At 46.5% G+C, this 19,649-nt stretch overlaps 1 protein-coding gene across 12 annotated transcripts in view; it reads right to left on the bottom strand.

Annotated features, from left to right (window-relative positions):
• LYRM9 (LYR motif containing 9) overlaps positions 1-19,649 on the bottom strand; it is a 49,100-nt gene that overhangs the window by 14,143 nt on the left and 15,308 nt on the right. For 3 of the 12 annotated variants that reach the window (XR_013538101.1, XR_013538102.1, XM_078379339.1), the window contains exons 2-4: positions 19,056-19,132; positions 5,759-5,863; positions 455-593 (exon numbers count right to left, since the gene is read on the bottom strand). Coding sequence is in view for 5 of the 12 variants with exons in the window: in XM_078379339.1 (XP_078235465.1) it covers positions 455-580 (126 nt within the window). In the remaining 7 variants the exon portion in view is untranslated. Of the gene's footprint in view, positions 1-454; positions 597-5,637; positions 5,730-5,758; positions 5,864-19,055; positions 19,133-19,649 lie in introns of those variants that run through there. The other 9 variants (XR_012080666.2, XR_013538103.1, XM_078379340.1 and 6 more) reach the window with 4 other exon arrangements.

Genomic DNA, 19,649 nt, shown 5'->3' with positions numbered 1-19,649 from the left:
AAAGTGCCTCACTCCACCCACCGTTTCACCTTCATAACAACCCTGTCATGCAGCCTAAGTTAAGGGAGAGTGTCTGGTCCAGGGTCACCTGGTTAACTTAACAGCTGACTTGGGATTTGAACTGGAAGCTCCTGGGTGGTGCTCCAGCAATTTAAATCAAGGACACCCAAGCTGATGCCTTCCAGATCTCTGGACTACAACTCCCATCCTCCCAAACCATTGCTCGACAGGTTGGAGAGGATGGTGTACGCAGGACAAACCCTCAGGAGGGCCCCAGCTTGGCTGCCCCTAAAGCCATCTCACTTGAGCATTCCCCACTGGTCAATATCCAGACCCCCATGCCCTCCACGGCTGGCTGGCCAGCCTCCGATGCACCCCCCCCAAGCCAATCTGCTCTCCCCTGTCGGAAAACGAACACAGAGCCTAGGATAACTTTGGGGAAATGTTTCAGTACCTGCCGGACGGTGTGCTTATAATGTTCCTGGACGTTTTTCCCCGGCAGCTTCTTGCAACAGCGAAGCAAATAACGGTACAGCTGCAAAGGCTTGGTCACCAACTCTGCTCCTGGGAGAGGAGTCATTGTCTCACCTCAGCTACTTGAAGGAAGGAAGGAAGGAAGGAAGGAAGGAAGGAAGGAAGGAAGGAAGGAAGGAAGGAAGGAAGGAAGGAAGGAAGGAAGGAAGGCAGGCAGGCAGGCAGGCAGGAAGGCAGGAAAGTAAGAAAGAAAGAAAGAAAGAAAGAAAGAAAGAAAGAAAGAAAGAAAGAAAGAAAGAAAGAAAGAAAGAAAGAAAGAAAGAAAGAAAGAAAGAAAGAAAACAATTAGGCACATAAGATACTGGAAAATGCCATTGCATGCATCTGGAACACATCTGTTCAAAAGCATGTCCCACTGAGTTCTGTGTGTCCTCGTAATGAGGGCCTGAGAACCCCTCTTTGCTAAGTGTAGTGTTTAGAGACCCGGGTTCAAATCCCCATTCAGCCACGGAAGCTGATGTTGGGGTGGCCCAGGGCGAACCACTTCTTGAACACCCCTTGAAAACTTAATGACAATCGCCATACGTGGAAGCAACCCAATGACACAGAACAACAACAGGAAGGTTTTGAGGTGGCAATCCAGGGCTTCGTGATCAGGGGAAATCCATAGCTCTCACATAAAATTTCAGTAATCCCAAAGATTGATTGATCTCGCAAATTTATATGCTGCTGACTTAGTGTTGGACACTACTTAAGTGGTTTACAAAGATAAAGTCAACAATAACTGCAACCACCCAACAAAAGCAAATAAATAAATAAATACCTCCCTCAACAAATACTGTACCTTTGGCAATGCACGAAAACCTTAACCCTTAAGTTATTTCTGACAGGTTGCCATCAAACCTATTTAAAATCTCCAGCAAAGGTGATCTCTCCCCGCCCTTGGGATCACCTGCCCCCCCCATCAGACACCTTTTAGTCCAATGATCTCGGGAGATGATGAGGGCTCTAGCGTTGGAGGCCCTCAAGAGAACATTAAGACCCCCCCTCTGTTGGATCTGCTTTGATTTGGACTCCTTTGGATTGAGCAGGGGGTAAAGAGGGTCCTGATGGCCTTCGAGGGCCCCCCCGTTCCAACTCCCTTGATTGTAGGATTCTACTTTCAGCAAATTCACAGCCTGTCTCCTTGCAGGGTGGATGCGAAGATGCAAGAGAAGCCTGAGGAACCCTTCTTTAGGAAAGGATGGAAATTCAGATCTACTACAGAAAAGAGACACAACTCGTTGTGATGAACACAACCTGGAAATGAAGCGTCTTAGGCCTTCGGCTCCCTCCCTCACCTTTGGAAAGCAGAACGCCCCGACGTGCCAGGGCTCGGCCGCTGCCCTCCAGCCATTAAGAAGGAACTCGTCAAGAGTTTCAACTTATTATGTGGTTAAGATTTGCTGTTGCCACCGGTTTCACATCTAAATACGAACCAACCAGAGGTGTGATCAAAAACAGCTACTGATTCTGTCCATCAGGATTGCACAGGAGGGGAAACCACCTCCGCCCGGGGGGCCTGCAGCTCTCTCGCTGTTTTTGCAGCACACAGATGCAATTCCATGCGCTCCGATGCACCCTCGGCCAGCTGTGGTTTCTGGGCAGCAGCCCCCTCCACCTCGGGCTTCGTTTGCTGCGCTAACGTGAGACCCTCTGAAAACACGGGGCTGCGTCTCAGCTTGGGACAAATTATTACACATGACGGGTGACTAGATTCCGGGTGACGATGTGCCAAAGGAGGGGTAAGGCGTGCCTTTCGAGGGCCTGGCGGAAGCCACGCATTCAGGTGACAAGCCACTGTAACAGTTAATAGAGAGAAGCCGGACTCACTGATGTGCGTTTTCTCAAAGGAAGCATAAATGAACCTTCAGGTTAAATTTTTTTTCACTTGTTTTGATGATAAGCCCTTTGACCGCTACTTTGTAAGGGGTTTATAAATGTAGTTAACAAGAACAATCACCACACTGCGTTTCAGCAGACGGTGGCTGCTCATTTGTATGGCACATGCTCTCCACGTGGAAGGTCCTGGGTTCAAATCCTAACATTTCCAGATGGGGCTCAGAAGCACCCTTACCTGAAACCCCAGCCCAATGTGTTATTGTTACTGTTGTTTCAATTTACCGTATTTTTCCATGTATATGACTATACTTTTGTCTAAAATCTTTAAACTAAAAATTGAGGTTCGTCTTATACACGGAAGTAAGCTGAGGGGAGAACAAAAAACAAGTGGAGGGGAAAGCAAGGATCAAAGAGATTCTGCAGTGCTTTTATCCCTTTCCCCCTACACTTGCTAAGCCCCACTTAGATTTCTTAATTTTGGATTAGAAAAGTGGGGGGGCATCTTATACATGAGAGCTTCTTATACATGGGAAAATATGGTACATAGTGCCTGAGGGCTTTAAGCACTTTCTGATTGGTTTGCAATTTAATGATGGAGGCTACATGCTCAAATTGACCAGTTTCAAAAGGATGGAAGGCTGAGTGAACCTCGAGCCGGCTACCTGAACCCGGCCGGATCAAACTCAGGTGGTGAGCAGAGGCTGGACTGCAGCACTGCAGTTTAACCACTGAGCCACAGGACAGCTTCTGGAGGCCCCAAAGGGTCCTTCTAAGCCCCCCTAGACCTCCACCACCAGCAGCCACACATCTAAAAATGGAGTTTCAATATTGTTGGGGGGGAAAATATGCCAAGAATCCACATGAATGTTTCCATTCACACCCGTGCATTAGCGTAACTCGGAGGAATGAATGGCCGCGGATTAACTCGTACAAGTCCAAGGGATGGGCTAAACCAAACAACTGGGAATGCTTTCAGGAACTTGTTCATCAGCAAGCTATTTGCCACTTCGCAGTGCGTACACAGGCATAAATATCTTCTTGGATTCCAGACAGTAAAAACAAACTAATTATAGCACCTTAAAGACTAAGCCATTGCTTTGATGTACGGCCAAACTTTGTTTTTATTTTTGTGACGCACGATGAAACTGATTAACACGGCTCTCTGTTTAAAAACAAAACAAAACAGCTACACAGAGAGGAAAAAAGGGGCTCCAAAGGTTTTCTTGTCTAGTATATATTGAAGGGGAGGTGATTTTGCTCTGAGAGCCCCCAACACTGCAGGATTCTCCCCCTCAACCAAAAATATGGTTGTTGTTGTTTTAATTAAAAAACTTTTTGGCCACTAGAGGGTGCAAGGGGGTCTTTCCAGTTTAAAACAATTTATATAAAACATGGGCTGTGTGTGTTGCGATGGGGACAGCCATACGATGATCTCACGGTTCAGGGATGGGTCTGACCTCCGGCGTTGGCCCATCTTGTTGCAAATCCAGGGTGAAAAGCGCTTTCAGCTTGAGAGATTTAAATTGCTGAGATGTTCTCAATGGCTTTGACTCCTTGGTGGGTGGAATCACCGAGGAGTCGGGTGGGGCCAAAAATCCAAAGCTCGCTGTTGTTTTTCATGGGCACCTTATAACTTTGAGGTAGGCGAGATACTCAGGGTCTGATTTACCACCAACACACACACACCCCTGGGGTTTTCATGGCCAAGCGGGTTTTGAAACCAGGACTCCTGGGTCCTAGTCCAACGCTCTGTCCACTGAGCTCTCTCAAAAGACCCTTGGTAGGCAAGGAGTACATTCAAGCGCAGATAAATTCGTTTCACAACCCAAAGCTGGGGGGGGGGAAGTCTCGGGAGTCCTGTAGGACAAGCAAGAACCAGCCCCAGTTGGATGGGATTCAGTTAGTAAGATTTAAAGACAAAGTGGGTCCCTTCTACCTTCATAGAAACCAGCCACCATCTTAGAAGATACAACACTAGAATAGGCGAGACCTTTATTTGACCACTCAAGAAATCATACAATCTACTCTTGGGTTGTTTTGGCTTTTAATTGCCCGTAAACTATTCAAAATTATCTATCTATCTAATAATAAAGACAATGATAATAATAATATAGTAGGACCTCCATATCCACTGGGGATTGGTTCCAAGCCCTCTGTGGATAGTGAAAACCATGGATAATAGCAAACACTATCTATCTATCTATCTATCTATCTATCTATCTATCTATCTATCTATCTATCCATCTATCTATTTATCACTTGGGAAATGGACGGCCTGCGCTCAGAACTCCATCGTCCTTGTATGTACCCTCGTTTACTCTGCAACCACAGCACCTATCAAGCTGTCAAACCCTTCCAATAGATGGGATTTAAAGACTTCCGCCATCTTAGGTGTTGTGGGTTCATCTTCTTGATCTGTGCTTGCTGAGAAGGCCTCTGGAACGACGTGGGGCCACCACCCTTAAGATCTCTGCCTGCCTGCCTGCCACCTTCAAGGACCCACTGGCTCTGTGACTAAGGCGAGTCTCTCACCCTCCTGTTATATTTCTCGGTGGTTTCTGGACACCCCTCAAAAGTGCGCCCGCCCTCAAGGTCCACCAAGACTCTTGGCGGGTTCGGCGGCAAGCGACCCATCTCGGGTCTCCTTGGAATATCGTTTGGGGTCGCCCTGTGGGGTGGGACCATACCCAGAACCTCACAGCAGCTGAAGCCACACGGACTCAAACTGTGTTTTTTGGGGTCTGATGAAGACCAGAAAAGGGGCCTGCAGCCCATCATCATCATGACCATCATCTTACAACACCAGCCCCACTGGCCGTCCTTGACAGGGGCTGGACTGGACAATCTAGCCAAGAAGGTCCCTTCCAGCTCTGCAATTCTAAGATGATGAGGAGGAGGTGAAACATGCAGATGAGGGTTCAGCAATTTAGCTGGGCTGGATTGCTCAGTGGTTGGAGGTCTCTAGCTGCGGAGCCAGGAGTTCGGTTCCCCCACGGTGCCTCCTTAAGAGGGGCTGGACTCCTGTGTTCCATAGGCTCCCTCCCCGCTATGCAATTCTGAAAAAGGTGATGATGATGATGATGATGATGATCCAATTACATTGCGTGTTGACTGCACTTCCAGCCGGCCAAGCAGTCCGGCAGTCTCCTTCTCCTTCCCCGGCCAGAGCTCGCCCTCCAAGCCTCTTGCATTCCCCCCTTTCGGGCTTACGACTAGCGCCAAGGCCCCCAAAGCACGCACACCCCCCACCAGAAAGCCCCCTTCTCTGCCCTGCTGGCTTACCAAAGAAAAAGCCCAGACCTCCTCTGGCGCATGCGCACTCGGCTCCTTCCCAGGCGCCTTGCCTTCGCCCCCCCCCCCGCCCTTGCCGCTGGGTTCCCCAGAGCCACACAGAGATGAGAACCTTGTAGAGGTGTGTGTTCCCCCTCGGGCAGCAGAGCGCTTGCAGGTTTGCTTTCGTGCTTTCTCAAACCTCTGTTCAGTTTCCACCAGGATCAAGCCAACAGTCCTAAACGGAAGCAAAACCAAAAACACATGCAAAGTAATGAGGCTTCTCAAGCTCCCCCCCCCCGCCGTCCAAATCCTGCTCCCAGTTGCAAGCAGTAACTCTTATGCCCTACTACCTTCTTTTCTAGTGCAAAGTGGTTGCTGTCCTGTAGCTGCGGAAAGCATCATTCGAACATTTATAGCTCTATGTTGCAGTCATTTAACAAAGCAGAACTCCTTGGAGGCCTTTAGGTTGGGAAAAGGGCGCCTCCTGGTGGGCATATTGCACAATTGACTGCAATTATTTAGAGAGAATAAGAATCCTTTTTTTAAAAAAAATCCCAATTAGAAGTTTTATGCCTTTCTGGAACTTGGCTCTGTGTGAGGCCAGCAGATATTCAACAGGAGGGGAGCTCATCCTGTTGGATGTCTGCCTGATGCTTCACTTCCTGATGGGGAGTGTGTGCATGCATACGTATGGGGGGGGGGGGAAGATTCTTACATCCTTGTAGGAGGGTGAACTGTGGCCACTTGGTGTTGAAGGGAAAACTAAGGCACTCTGCACATGCTCACAAGCACGCTCCTCTTGGTTCCATTTGAATGTTTTGCTTCCAAAGTCCGCCTGACAGGTTATGTTCTGAGTTCCTGACTAGGTTAACCATGAGGAATTCGTAGCTTTTCAAGGCTGAATGGGGATGATGGAGCCTACAGTCCAAGCACATCTGGATGGCCACTGTTCCCCCAATTCCGTATTGGAACACATGCATCAAGTTCGACGTCCATCTTCTGACCATCAGTTTCACTGGTGTTCCCCCTTCTGTTCCCCTATTATTCTTAATATTAATATTTTGTTATCCATCATGAGAGCTAATGTACATCATTAAAAAGAAATCAAAAGGAAAGAGTAAATTAAGGAACTTTTCCCAAGATCAGATGAGTGATGCCTCTGTTCTTACACAGTAGCACCCTCCTATCTGCATAATCAGTATCCACTGATTCACTTGTCCCCCGGTTGGAAATACTGTACTAAATTTAAAAAACCAGAAATACTTATTTAATACTGTGTGCATTTCCAGCATGTATTTACTAGATCTGGTCACTAGAGGGAGCCAGAGACCATGCAATGTATAATGTTCAATTCATTCACATTTTTCAGCGTGGGGGGCACTTTAAAAAACCAGAAATACTTATTTAATACTGTGTGCATTTCCAGCACTTAGAACTGATTCCCCCCCCAATAGATACCACGGTCCTACTGTGCACGGCTGGGAAAACGGGCTATCCAGATGTAGTTGGACTCCAGCCCCCATGATCCCCAGTCAGCACTGATTTCTTCATGGCTAACCTAATCAGTTCCTTACTGTATAACATACGGTCAAGTTGACCTAAGAGGTCAAGCTTTCAGCTGGAACCAAGAGGAGCATTCCCATGAGCATGTGCAGAGTGCCTTGGGGTTTTCCCCTCATCCCCCAGTGGCATGTCACCCCCAGCATGTTTGGCATGGGTCATTTAAATTTTCTGAAAGGAGAATGCCCATTCTAAGTTCTCGGAACGTCAGGAAAATGCTGAATGAAATGCCATTAAATTTGTTCAACAGGTGGGCTGATCTCTAGTTTGTCTCTACAGACGTAAGAAAAGGGGAATCGCCTCCTCATCAGATCTTGGGGAAAACCACTTTTTGGTGGGAGGGAGGATTCTGGAATCTGTAGTCCAGAGAAAAAATAACTCCCCCCCCCCCAGGCTCTGATCCCAACCTCCTAGGAGGAAGCCTTTTGGCTCAGGATTCTGACCAGCTTTATCTGGGGGAGGGCCAACGGCAGCCCTCTGGAAATGTTTGTTTGGACTACAGCTCCTATACCTATTGCCCGTGTGGTCTGGGGCTGATGGGAACTGTAGTCCTGACACGAAGCTGTGTAACCTAGGAAAAGCAGGGCGTATTTTTTAACGTGACTGGCAAGCAACGAGCAGCACAGACCGAACCCGGGCACTCCTGCCTGGGTTCCCCCCTCTCCCCGTTTCCCTGCTGGCATTCTTTGGCTGGTGCCCTGCCCCTAATGGCCCTGTTAACGATCCAGTTAATTATAGCAGCCCCTAGCATTCGTTGCCTGGTTAATAGAGACCCTGCTGCTACAGATTCCGCAAACTTTGCCTTTAATGATCAACCAAGCTGTGCTGGCTTTGGGGGATTTCGGAAGGAGACCCGTTTACCCCAAATGCAAGGGATGTTTTCAGGAAAAAAGGAAGCAACAATCCCAGGTTATTTGCACACAAACTCAGGACTGGAGCAATATTTAATGAGCTAATTACACGTATATCCTTCTCCTCCATAAGCTCAAGGCCTCATAGGTCTGGCGCAGACAGAAGGACTGGCCTGAGATCTGCCAGTGAGTTTTATGGCTCCAGGGGAACTCAAACCTGTATCTCCCTCATTCCAGCCCAGTGCTCTAACCACTACCACACGGAGTCTTTAAAAAAAGGATCCACCCCAAAAGGAAATTCAGCACACTCACAAAAAAAACCCTCTGGCTTTCGATGCATCCTGCCAACTCCACCTCTTCCTAGTCCCTTCCTGCTTCATTGCTCAGTATCTTTTTCCAGAACTTGGGAGTAACTAGTTGCAAGTAATTTAGACACCTGTCAGTCACAAAGCTGCAATCAAAGCAATCAGCTTACAAGTTAACTGTTTGGTGCAAGAAAGAAATGCTTCAAAAGTTACTTTTTCAAGGACATCTTAGCGCCTTCTTGCAGACCGCTTGAAACCAATTTTTCAGCTTCTGTGCCATTCTCTTAACAACCCTAAGGGAACGATTCTTTTTTTGTCTTTTACATTTTCATACCTTGGAACAGCAGCTTCTTAAACCATGATTTAAAACTGTCTGGTTTCAACAAGCATAACTAAGACGAAATTACAATGCAGAGAGTCAGTGATACTGAGATTTGTAGTGCCGAAAAATAATTCCGTCCCTGTTCTGTATCCTTGTAAGGCTAAATTGCAGTTTAAGAGTACACCAGATTGAAACAAAGGATTTCCAGTACAGTGAGACCTACGTATCCACAGAGGATTGGTTCCAATCCACCCTGGCACTGATGCTGAAAAATGCAAATTATAGTAAATGCAATTATAATAGCTAATACTGTACATACTGTACTATACATAGCATGGTCTCTGGCTCCTTCTAGTGGCCAGTGCTGGTAATGACATGGTTAGAAATGTATAATTTGGGAATGTTTCTTTTAATATTTTTTAAGACTGTGAATAAGTGGATCAGCAGATATTGATCCCACAGGTAAGGGAGGCCCAACTGTACTTTGAAGCATATGCCCATCAACAAAACAGACCTCCACTTTGGGTGGCAGTCTACCTCTGAATATCAGTTATAAGGAAAGACCCACCTCTCTCTCTCTCTCTCTCTCTCTCTCTCTCTCTCTGTGTGTGTGTGTGTGTGTGTGTGTGTGTGTGTGTGTGAAAGAGAGAGAGAGATTAACCACTTGTGTGCCATCATTTAGTAACATCAGACACCTTGTGACATAAATAGCGATCAAGGAGTAACAAAGAGTATTCAGGACTCTCAGATTTTTTTAAAAAAGGGATTTGACTAATTGAGCAGTTTCTGGGATAGGTGACGATATAACAATGCCCTCCTCCTCGGCAAGCCGAAAGGGCATTTGGGACTTAGATAAAAAGCTTCCGAGTCTTTCCTTGAAGAAGGGAGCATCCACGAAGCCATCCTGCCGTCCCTGGTGGCCTCCTCCAGCCGGCCTCTGTAATCAATCGGGTGCGTTTCTGATCAGAACGGCGGTCACGCTGTGACGCCCGGGCCGTCGGAGCCCCGTCCATCTTTGCTCCCCCGCCTTTGTCAATGGGACAATTCCGTCCAGGGGCCGAAGGGGCGCGGCTGTGAGAGACGACTCTGTTAGGGGCCCGGAGCCTTCCCCTCACGGAGCCAGCTCTGGGCCTTTGCCATCACAGCCTCATTCCAGCTCGACAGCCCCAAACGCAAACCCACTGGTAGGAATGATGACAGAGGTGCAGATTTCGGTTGAACGATGGACTACAGTTCCCATTATCCATCAGTCAACTAGGCCGCTCACTGCCTGTATGACAGTCTGCCTAACCTTTTGGACTGCAAAGTTCCTGAATCCTCCAGCCCACACACCCGTGGTCTAGTTGACCCTCCACCACAGAGCTTGGAAAAGTTACAGGCTTCAACAACAGCTCCCAGTATCCCCTTGCAAGCCAGCAAGCAGGCAAGTGCGGGCAGTGGGTGTGCTGGGTTAGGGACTCTGGCAGTTGTAGTCCTTTAATCTTTGCTCTAGCTTATAACACAACAGAGTGTCCATCAGCACACTTGTTTAAGCAAACACTAGGCAGCCATGAGAGGCAGCGTGCTCTAGTGGGTAGAATATTGGATGAGGCCTCTGGAGTCCAAATTCCTCCCCAGCCATGGAAACTCACTCTGTATGTGTGTGGATGGCAATCCACACCTTGAATATCTTAGCACATCTTAAAAATCCTGTTAGAATCCCTGCTAGTCAGAAGCCATGACGCCACGCCACGTTAGCGGTCTCTTGCAGCAGTTCTTATCGTCTGCAGAAGCGGTCCTAAAGGCATGCGAGGGGTTGGAGGAGATGACCTCTTAGGGACCCCCATTGTTGTGATTCCCTGTCTGCTCAGAAACAAGTTCCACACACCGGCCAGGCAAATGGGCAGAAGACTCGAGCAAACAATCCGAGGCTTCCAGACCCGCCCCCCCCCCAAAAAAAGGATAAAGAGAACCAACAATAAAACCCTGGCCATAATAAAACTTGCACAACAGCTTTTGCTCCTCAGCTGGAGGTTGGGCAGCTTCTGGATCTTGTGTGGCAGATGCTGGATAGCTCTGTGGTTTAGGACAGTGGCTCTCAAACTGAGGCCCCCAGATGTTCTTAGACTGCAATTCCCAGAAGCCTTCACCCCTTGCTGTGCTGGCCAGGATTTCTGGGAGTTGAAGTCTAAGAACATCTGGGGGCCCAAGGTTTAGGCATCTGGCTGTGGAACCAGAGGTTGGACATTCCCAGGGATATGGAAGTACGACTGTATTATTATTTGAAAACACCAGGCACAGTCAATCAAAATTATAAAAAACATTGGCTGGTATGGTATAACAGATACAAATTTTAACCAAAAACCTAAGTATCAGTTAAATATCAGCGCAGGATGTAAGCTGTTCCTAACACTGACGTTTTTGTTTTTGTTGTTCTGATGGTGTCCATTCTGAGATCTGCAACTCAACAGCATCCTATTCCATGGGTTGGAATAGATGACCCTCAGAGCCCCCTTCCCGCCATGAGGCTCTGGTGATTTCAGTTCCATCAGGTGGCCAGCCATCCCAGCTTCCCTCAAAGTGAAATTTCGGTAGGGACTTTTTCAAAAAAAGGAATCAAAATGCTTGCTTTTAAATCTAGTGGGGTTGGGCAGGGTGGAAGGCCCTGCACTGTTCCAAAGGAAGCCGGGAACCGATCCAGGAAATTACTGGCAGGTCTTCCCACACTTGCAGATCATAATCCTGCAATTAAACGTGGCAGATGCCAAGCAGGGCTTGATTATAGCATCAGCAGCAGTCAGTTGAACTGGACCAGAAATCCATGCCCCACTGATTCCCTTAGGTTTGGGAATGGCATAAATGGGGTGAACCGTCTACCACTATGTGACCCTTCTCCTACACCTTGCGCCTCTTAAGTTCCATCCATCAACTAAACTGGCCTCTCTCTCTCTCTCTCTCTCTCTCTCTTTTTTGCACAGTTTAGCTCTTCCAATGAAGCCAGAAAAGAAAAATGTCAAAATCCTACACATTCTCAGCCGAGGCTATAAGGCAGGAGGAGACCTTTTAGGATAGGAGGGCTTTTCTGGGTCCCCCCCCCTCCCGCAGCCATCACCTTGGGCCATCCAAACGTATCTCCTGGACTGTCAGGTCTCTCCTCCCAGTGCTACAGTGGAGCCTGATCGGCAGAGATGATGATGGCATCATCTGCCAGCTACCTCCAGTTATAAATAACAGCTCCTGCTAGCTGGGAGACCAACTACAATAAGTATAACCCAATGCCAGGATTGGACCTTCTCAAGAACATGAATAGAGACTCAGGTCTGAAGAACTCCCTGTCGGTTGCGTTCCTCCGCATTACTCATCAGAACCCGGGAAAAGGCTGGGGGGGGGGCTTGATGGAAATTCAAATATGTACAGAATCGTAGCTTTTCTACATACTAGTTATCAAACTGGTGGTGAGACTCACGTCTGGTTGTCTTTTTAATGTCCTACTTGTGGATGTAATCCTGTTGCACAATTTACACCGCTTAAGGCTGAGGACATAATCAGCTGAGCGGCCTCCAATAGCTCCCCAACAACAAAGAAGCTTCCGAGGGGGTTTGAGAACCTTGTGGGGATGAGGGTGTCAGAAAATTTGAATTTCCCCCAAAATTGCTGGGGCTAATGACATCCTCAGCCTTAGGTGGCATAACTTCCAGCAACAGGATTTCAGCATGGATGTCTTTGCTCATCACATAAGCTTCTACTGATCCACAATTCCAATGCCTGCATTTTGAAACGCCTCTCCCCGCCATTGACTAAAGCATGCTTGTGCCAAATTTAGTTCTCTTTGTGTGTATTTCCAGCAATTTTTGAAAGGGATGCCTGGTTCTGAGCATACGAAACAGACCCCCCCCCAAGTCTTGGAAAAGCAGAGGTACAACGTGGTGGATCATTCGGGGTGGGGGAGATCTGGAAACCAGCAAAATCTTTTTTCCGACCCTCCTCGTGGCAGTGAAATGAAAATAATGATTCGGGGCATTTGGGGAAGCCCCCCCCCCAATGGATCACATGAGACAGGACTCAATTTGATGCTCGTTCAGAGGAAAACAGGGTTTTGTGAATGTCTTAACAGCCGTCTTTAACCACTCAAAATCTCTCCTTTTATTCCAGTCTGAAATGTGTAGTTTGATTTACGCCTGCCCCAAATCCCAAGAGACACCAAAGAGCTGTCCAACCTTTGACGGGGTTTCCATTCCTTACAAAGAACAGAGATGTTAGACTGGCGCCAAGAACAGCTGGTGGGTTCTTGGCTTGTCTGCAGGAAATGCCCTTTTCCTGACTTGACAGGCAAGGAAGAGAGTGTTGGGTACTTAAGAGGCCAAATCAACACCAAGCGTCTGGGGCTTCTGGAATGGTTATTGACAGTTGCCTTCAGAGCTTGTTACACCTTGCGCATGTCAAGCGTCAAACTGGTTCTATCCCCAACTTTAACTCGTGTCTTTATTTCAAGATATTGCCTTTATGCCCTGTGTGAGTGGCAGTGTATGCACTAGAGGAATACAGAGAGAGATCTATTCTACTGGAAAAAGTGGGTCGCTGTAACAAAATGTCGCAGCAACGAAACCCTATTCATGAAATCCTCGTTCCCTGCCAATTTATTATGAAAATGCTGTGCTGTCTCTAGGTTTAGAATCTTTTTATGATTTGATTCTGTCTTGATGATTTTCACTCTCCTTGCCTTGGGTCCTAGGTTCAGTCTTCTTCTGATTTCTTGGCTCCAGTCTCCATTTGGACCGAGGAATGAACCAAAGGAACAATTTCAATTTCCTTACTGTCAGCCTTAAAGTTACGTAGTTCTTCCATAGTCGTGGATTTTTGTCTTATTAATATTCAACTACAGTCCTGCTTTGACACTTTCTTCTTCAACCTTCACTGGCAGTCTTGTCAAGTCCTTGCTGCTTTCTGCCCGTCAGAGGGTGCCATCTGTATATCTTAAATTATTTATGTTTCTTCCTCCAACTTTCCTCCTTCACATTGATACACAATGCAAGAAAGGCTACAAGATTGGGACAGTCAGATCCACATTTTCCCCCTGGGCCACATGATGTAAAAACCAATGTGAATCAGTCTGAACTTCCGCCACCCCATTTTGTAGTTTCTTTCCTCCACTGCTGGGGCTTCTACATTTTTGACATCAGATCATTTGCACCAGTCCAAGTATTGCGATTGATTCAACCAATATAGAAAAATGTGTCCAGGGGTGCAGATGGCACAATGGCGTGGTGGCTGGGTTTGTCAGTGTTAAAACACCAGGAAGGCTGGATCTTTGAAATAATGTCATATTTTAAGGGTTTGATGCCAGTGTTGTTAGGCTATATGGCAAAGGGCAAGGGGGTGGGTGGGAGAACGAGAACATAACATTGAAAGGATTATTGCCACTTCATCCTTCTTTAAAGATTACTTCTCCTGTAGCCATGCCTCCTGCAAATTAGGAAGGCTACTTTAACAAGCTGCAAACAAGGCTGTGTAGTCAGTTTCCTCCTCTCTCCCTGTGTGGCCAATTAATTGAATTCACCAGAGAAAACCCAATTCCCCAGATGCAACTTCACAGAGGGACAGTTTGAATTTTTCAAACAGAATAATGAAGTTGGAGGGGGCCTCTAAGGCCATCAAGTCCAACCCCTTGCTCAAGGCAGGGATACAAATCAGAGGATATCTCACAGTGTAGAACAGTCTCGGTGTGAAGAAGTACCTTCTACTGATCCATTTTCCCAGTCAGTGGGAGAGAAAGAAAAATAAAGCACTATAGGGCTCCTCTCACTCTTCCTGAGTCGGCTGAACCTGTCTCCAACTGGCTTCGAAAAGTCATCTTTCCCAGCTCAAGAGCCTCATGACATTCAGAACTCGGGCCCGAGTGGGGTTTCCTTTTCCTTTTCCTGCCTCATCTCTTTTTTCCTCTTGTGCAATGTCTATTCAGTCCGCAAACCCAAACGGATGGGGAAGGTCTTGCTTTTCCTTCAACGGCTGCTACGAATATAGAAGTTGCAATTTTTTGCTCTCAAAATAGCATCGTCTTGTCGCTTCTGATAGAAAAGGAGGAAAAGTGAAAAACAGTTCAGAAAGGGAGAACGCCGAAGTTCGGAGCACAGACGTTGCTGGATATGGAAAAGTGAAGCGTAACGTCGAACTTGCAAGTATGGCAAGGTCATTGTGTTATTTCCTTGGCGAACTGACAAACGAAATGACAAACTTTCTTTGGCCTTTTTCTCTCTTGTTCCATTTTTAAAAAGTCACCATTTTACATGGCCACCACATAAGGCGAAACTTAAAACGTTCTTAGAGATAGAAACATCCCTTTTCCACATGACGAGGTCTTTTGGTGGAACTCAAAGGAAACAAATGCCCTGTCGTTTCTTCTCGACTGATCTTGCGATATAGTTTAATTAACCGGCGCTCTCGCAGGGCAGCAATTCTACAGGAGAACAAAGTGCCAGAGTTGGAAAGAAAGAGATAAAAGGCCGACCAAGTCGCCATCTTTTACGGAGTTGGCACGACTCTTAAGGTTGTTTCTTGAGGAGGCACAAAAATCTTCTTCTCCTATTCTGGTTTTTTTTTAATGCACTGTATTTTTAACCAACAATGGTTACAAATATCAGAGCATTGCATAATTTAAAATTATGGATGTTATGTTGGTAAAATTAAAACCACATTAAAATGTTAAGCTTAATTAGGCTGTTTTTGACCTGAAATGGGATACTTCAGTAGCGTTCACTCAACCATTTGCTAGGTCTTCTTCTTTTGTCTATGGGGGGGGCATACATTGCATGTACATGAGTGCTGCATGGATTGAATTTCTCCACAGTCATGGAAAATGTGTCCTATATCCAAGTAGCCCCATTTCACTCGATGGTTTTCAAACTTCCTACTTTGCTTCAAAGTCTACTAAAGTGACTTCCAGATGATCCAGCCAGAGTCTTGTCCTGCTGGAAGACGCTCTTCAACATTCATCCATTTGGCAAGGTGTGTTGTTTCTGTTCTCCACAGAGAACAGCCTTACCTCTTCTGGTTTAATATTTAGCGCTTGAGAGGCATACAGAAAAGTTTTCCTGTTTTAGCTACTCTCCAGGGGGGGTCGGTGTCCAACAGATATTGCACTGTAAACCTTGTGAATTAAGTCATCAGAGCATGTATCCCTCTTTGCTCAGACCCAAGACAAGGAAGCCCCGTGCCTTCAAAATCAGTGCTTCCCAACCTTTTGTTCTTGTTGTTTCGTCGTTAAGTCATGTCCGACTCCTCGTGACCCCATGGACTAGAGCATGCCAGGCCCTCCTGTCTTCCACTGCCTCCTGGAGTTGGGTCAAATTCATGTTGGTTGCTTCGATGACGCTGTCCAACCATCTCATCCTCTGTCGTCCCCTTCTCTTGCTTTCATATTTTCCCAGCATCAGAGTCTTTTCCAGGGGGTCTTCTCTTCTCATGAGATGGTCAAAGGATTGGAGCCTCAGCTTCAGGATCTGTCCTTCCAGTGAGCACTCAGGGTTGATTTCCTTCAGAATGGACAGGTTTGTTCTCCTTGCAATCCAGGGGACTCTCAAGAGCCTCCCTCCAGCACCACAATTCAAAAGCCTCAATTCTTCAGTGGTCAGCCTTCCTTATGGTCCAGCTCTCACTTCCGTACATCGCTACTGGAAAAAACATAACTTGGACTATGGTCGGTAAGGTGATGTCTCTGCTTTTCAAGATGCTGTCTAGGTTTGTCATCGTGCAATACCCTCTTATAAAAGCCAAGTAACCTCTGAGGCCCCCCCCCACTACATTTGCATTAAATAGTGGGGACACCTGGATGCATTATGTATTCTGAGTTTTGGTTTGAAATTGAGTTTACGATTTTGTGGTAAGTTATTTTTTCCCTTTCTTTTCTGTCTTATTATTGTTTCTTATGGTAATAAACAAATTTTAAAAGGTATTTTTAATGGGGTACAGTCAACCCTGCTCAGAAAGTAGAAGTGTTTCCCCCCCAATGCCTGTTTCTCATACATACACATGAACGTTGGTCTCTCACTTAAGGGGGAAGAAGTTGATTAACAAGGGGTGTAACACAGAGAAGGTGAACCCCCAGATTCGAAAACACTGTTCTCAATGTTTTTGACGAGGATTCCTTCCATCCTTTAACACTAAGGGAGGTTGTAGTCCAAACTGCCGGAGAGCAACTGGTGCTTTTTAACACCCTTTTAATGTATGAGCCATTGTCTCGTATGAATCCACCCAGGAGATCTCACAACAACACAAAGAGAAAGAATATGCCGTACACCCTCTGTTCGACACTGATCAGCCCTCATTTACAGAGTCCTGTGTCCATATTGGACACCACACTTTGAGAAGGAGGCCAACAAACTGGAGCAAATTCAGAGGAGGGCGACAAGGAGGATGATCAGGGGGCTGGAAGCCAAGCCCTCGGAGGAAAGGTGGCAAGCACTGGGCATGTCTAGCCTTAAGAAAAGAAGATGGAGGAGAGAGACGACAGCACTTTTGAAAAGTTTTGAATAGTGGTCCTACAGAGAGGGGCAGGATCTGTTCTCCATCATCCCTCTAAGCTGGGCGTGCACAAACACATGTCTCGCTGCCTCCCTGCGTGCAGCTGCCTTCTCCGCGATCAACCTGAGAATGGCAGCCATTCACTCAGAGAAAAGTTGCCTGAAGAGAAAGGCCTTTGCCTGCTTGTAGAAGGACAGTAAAGAGACGGGGCAGCCTGGTCTCAAGTGGGAGGGAGTTCCAGAGTCTCTGGGAGCAGCCACCAAGAAGGCCTTCTCCTGTGTCCACACCTGTGAAGGTGGGGCTGAGAGAAGGGCCTATCCTGATGATCCTAGCATTCGAGCAGGCTCATCAAGGGAGACGCAGCCTTTGAGATAGCATGGACCCGGGCCATTTAGGGCTTTATGGGTCAGAACCACCATTGTGCTGAAAGTAAATTTCAGAAAGAGGGACACACATTAGAGGTGTGTCGCTTCAGAAATATATCCTCAGTCCAGTATCTAGAGTTAAATGGCTTTGCTCAGCTGTGGCTGGCGATTTAGGATATCTTCCATAATAACCATCATGCGCCATCATATCAATTCTGATTGATGGTGATCCTTTTCAATGTTCTCCAGGCAGAGAATACTTGGATGTGGTTTCCTATTCCCTTCTCCTGGGAGGGATCCCTGGGACTGGGCAGCTGGCCCAAGGCCCCCCAGGCTGGCTCTTCTCCCTAGAGATGCACCGTGGGGGGAATCGAACTCCCAACCTTTGGCTTCGCAGCCAGAGACCTGAACCATTGAGCTCTCCAGCCAGCTAAATTTATAAATGAATGGCAGTAAATAAATAAACAGGGTGTCCAAAATTCAATTAAGTAACAAAGGCATCGATTCCTATTTAAACCCCTGGATTTGGTTTGGAAGTTAATCTAAAATGAGTGCGGTTGTGAAAATTATGGAATTACACAAAATAATGGCCTTTTTAAAATAAAAGTTACAGAACCGTGCAGCTTCATTCTGCCAAGGATCTCAGCATAGTAATATAATGTAAATTTAAATACCAGTTTGATTGTTGAACACGTCACTCTTTCATAAACATAAGCTAATTAGATTGGGTCCCCCCCCATACTTAATAATTAACTTAATGTGTTATTCCTTTCTCAGCATCTTTTTCAATTCTGGTCACTCCCACACCTTTTTTTTTTTACATAAATTCCATCTGGATTCTGCTCTTAAAAGAAAATCTTTTCCAAAAATGTGTGTTTATTTACATGTGTGTATCTGCTCACAAATGTCAGTGTTAAAACGAGGATTTTAATGTGTTTGAACGGCTCCCAACAGACACGGTGGCATCCGGACATCCCCAGCAGGGAAGTGAAACTCCAGGTGCCAAAGTTGCAAATTGTGGCCCGGTCACTAACCAGACTAGGTGGGGGATTTTGGGACCTGTAGTCCAATGGAACACCCTCCCAAAACTCTTGCTTACAGTTTCTTTATTTGTATATAGTGGTGGCCACTGGTCAAAGCTTCCAAAACTGTACACAGCAGAAGAGGTAAAAAAGAATTCTTTAAATGCAAACATTTAACCCTGGCAAATACTTTGGTAATACGAGACTTGACTTTCGCTTCCATTGGATTTTTTTTTTCCTCTGCTACTGAGGCTTCTCCCTTTTTTTGGCAACAAATGCATCAACACTGGCTCAGCTGACCTATACCCTTTGATCCCTCTGTTGCAGAGCTTTGAATTTCCATTAAAATTTCGCTAGCTGCACAGCAGAAGTGCAGGGATTCACCGTGTGGAATAGCTTCAAGTTCCCCACAAGCAGACCACCGCTTTTTTTCATTAAACGGCACCCTCCATCTCAATAACGCACCCTGAGACATTAATAGAAGAATGAAATGTTTCTTTACTTACGGTTGGACAGATCAAACAGCAAACTCAGAAGACGACTGCTTTCAGCAACAGTCCTCAACAGACTGACTTCCAGCAGGCTAAAACATAGGGAAAGAAAAAAACCTGAGCAAAGTGCGGGGGTGCTCGTTGAATCCAAAGCCAAGGAAGGAACGATTAGTTAGTGCTGTATAGACTGACAGTCGGGGCTAGCCCACAAAGGTCCTTCCCAGCCACACCTACTAAAGGCTGCATGTGAGGTTGTAAAAAACAAAGAAACCAACCCCAACATTTTCTATGGAGTTGTTTTGTTGCAGGTCTATTTCATGCCATTCCAACAGCCGTGAAGAAGGGCAGCCAATGGGAAATTAGCTGCCGTTTGAATCCTCTCTCGTTTCCCTCTTCCCTTCCCTTCTTTTTGCCTCTCTCTCTCTCTCTCTCTCTCTCTCTCTCAATATTTTGTGCTGTTGTATCAGGGGCAAAGGAGATACCAAAGGGGCAAAAAAAATCAAGGAGTCAACGGCCAGGAAAGAGGAAATTGCTAATCAGCACTTATTCGCAACTGTTAAGGTAGCTCTGCTGCAGCCATGCATCCTGCATATCTGGACAGCCATAGCA

The sequence above is a fragment of the Pogona vitticeps genome, chromosome 7 (genome assembly GCF_051106095.1).
Source record: "Pogona vitticeps strain Pit_001003342236 chromosome 7, PviZW2.1, whole genome shotgun sequence".
NCBI classification, from domain to species: Eukaryota; Metazoa; Chordata; class Lepidosauria; order Squamata; family Agamidae; genus Pogona; species Pogona vitticeps.
This window is presented reverse-complemented; position numbering and strand designations above follow the sequence as displayed.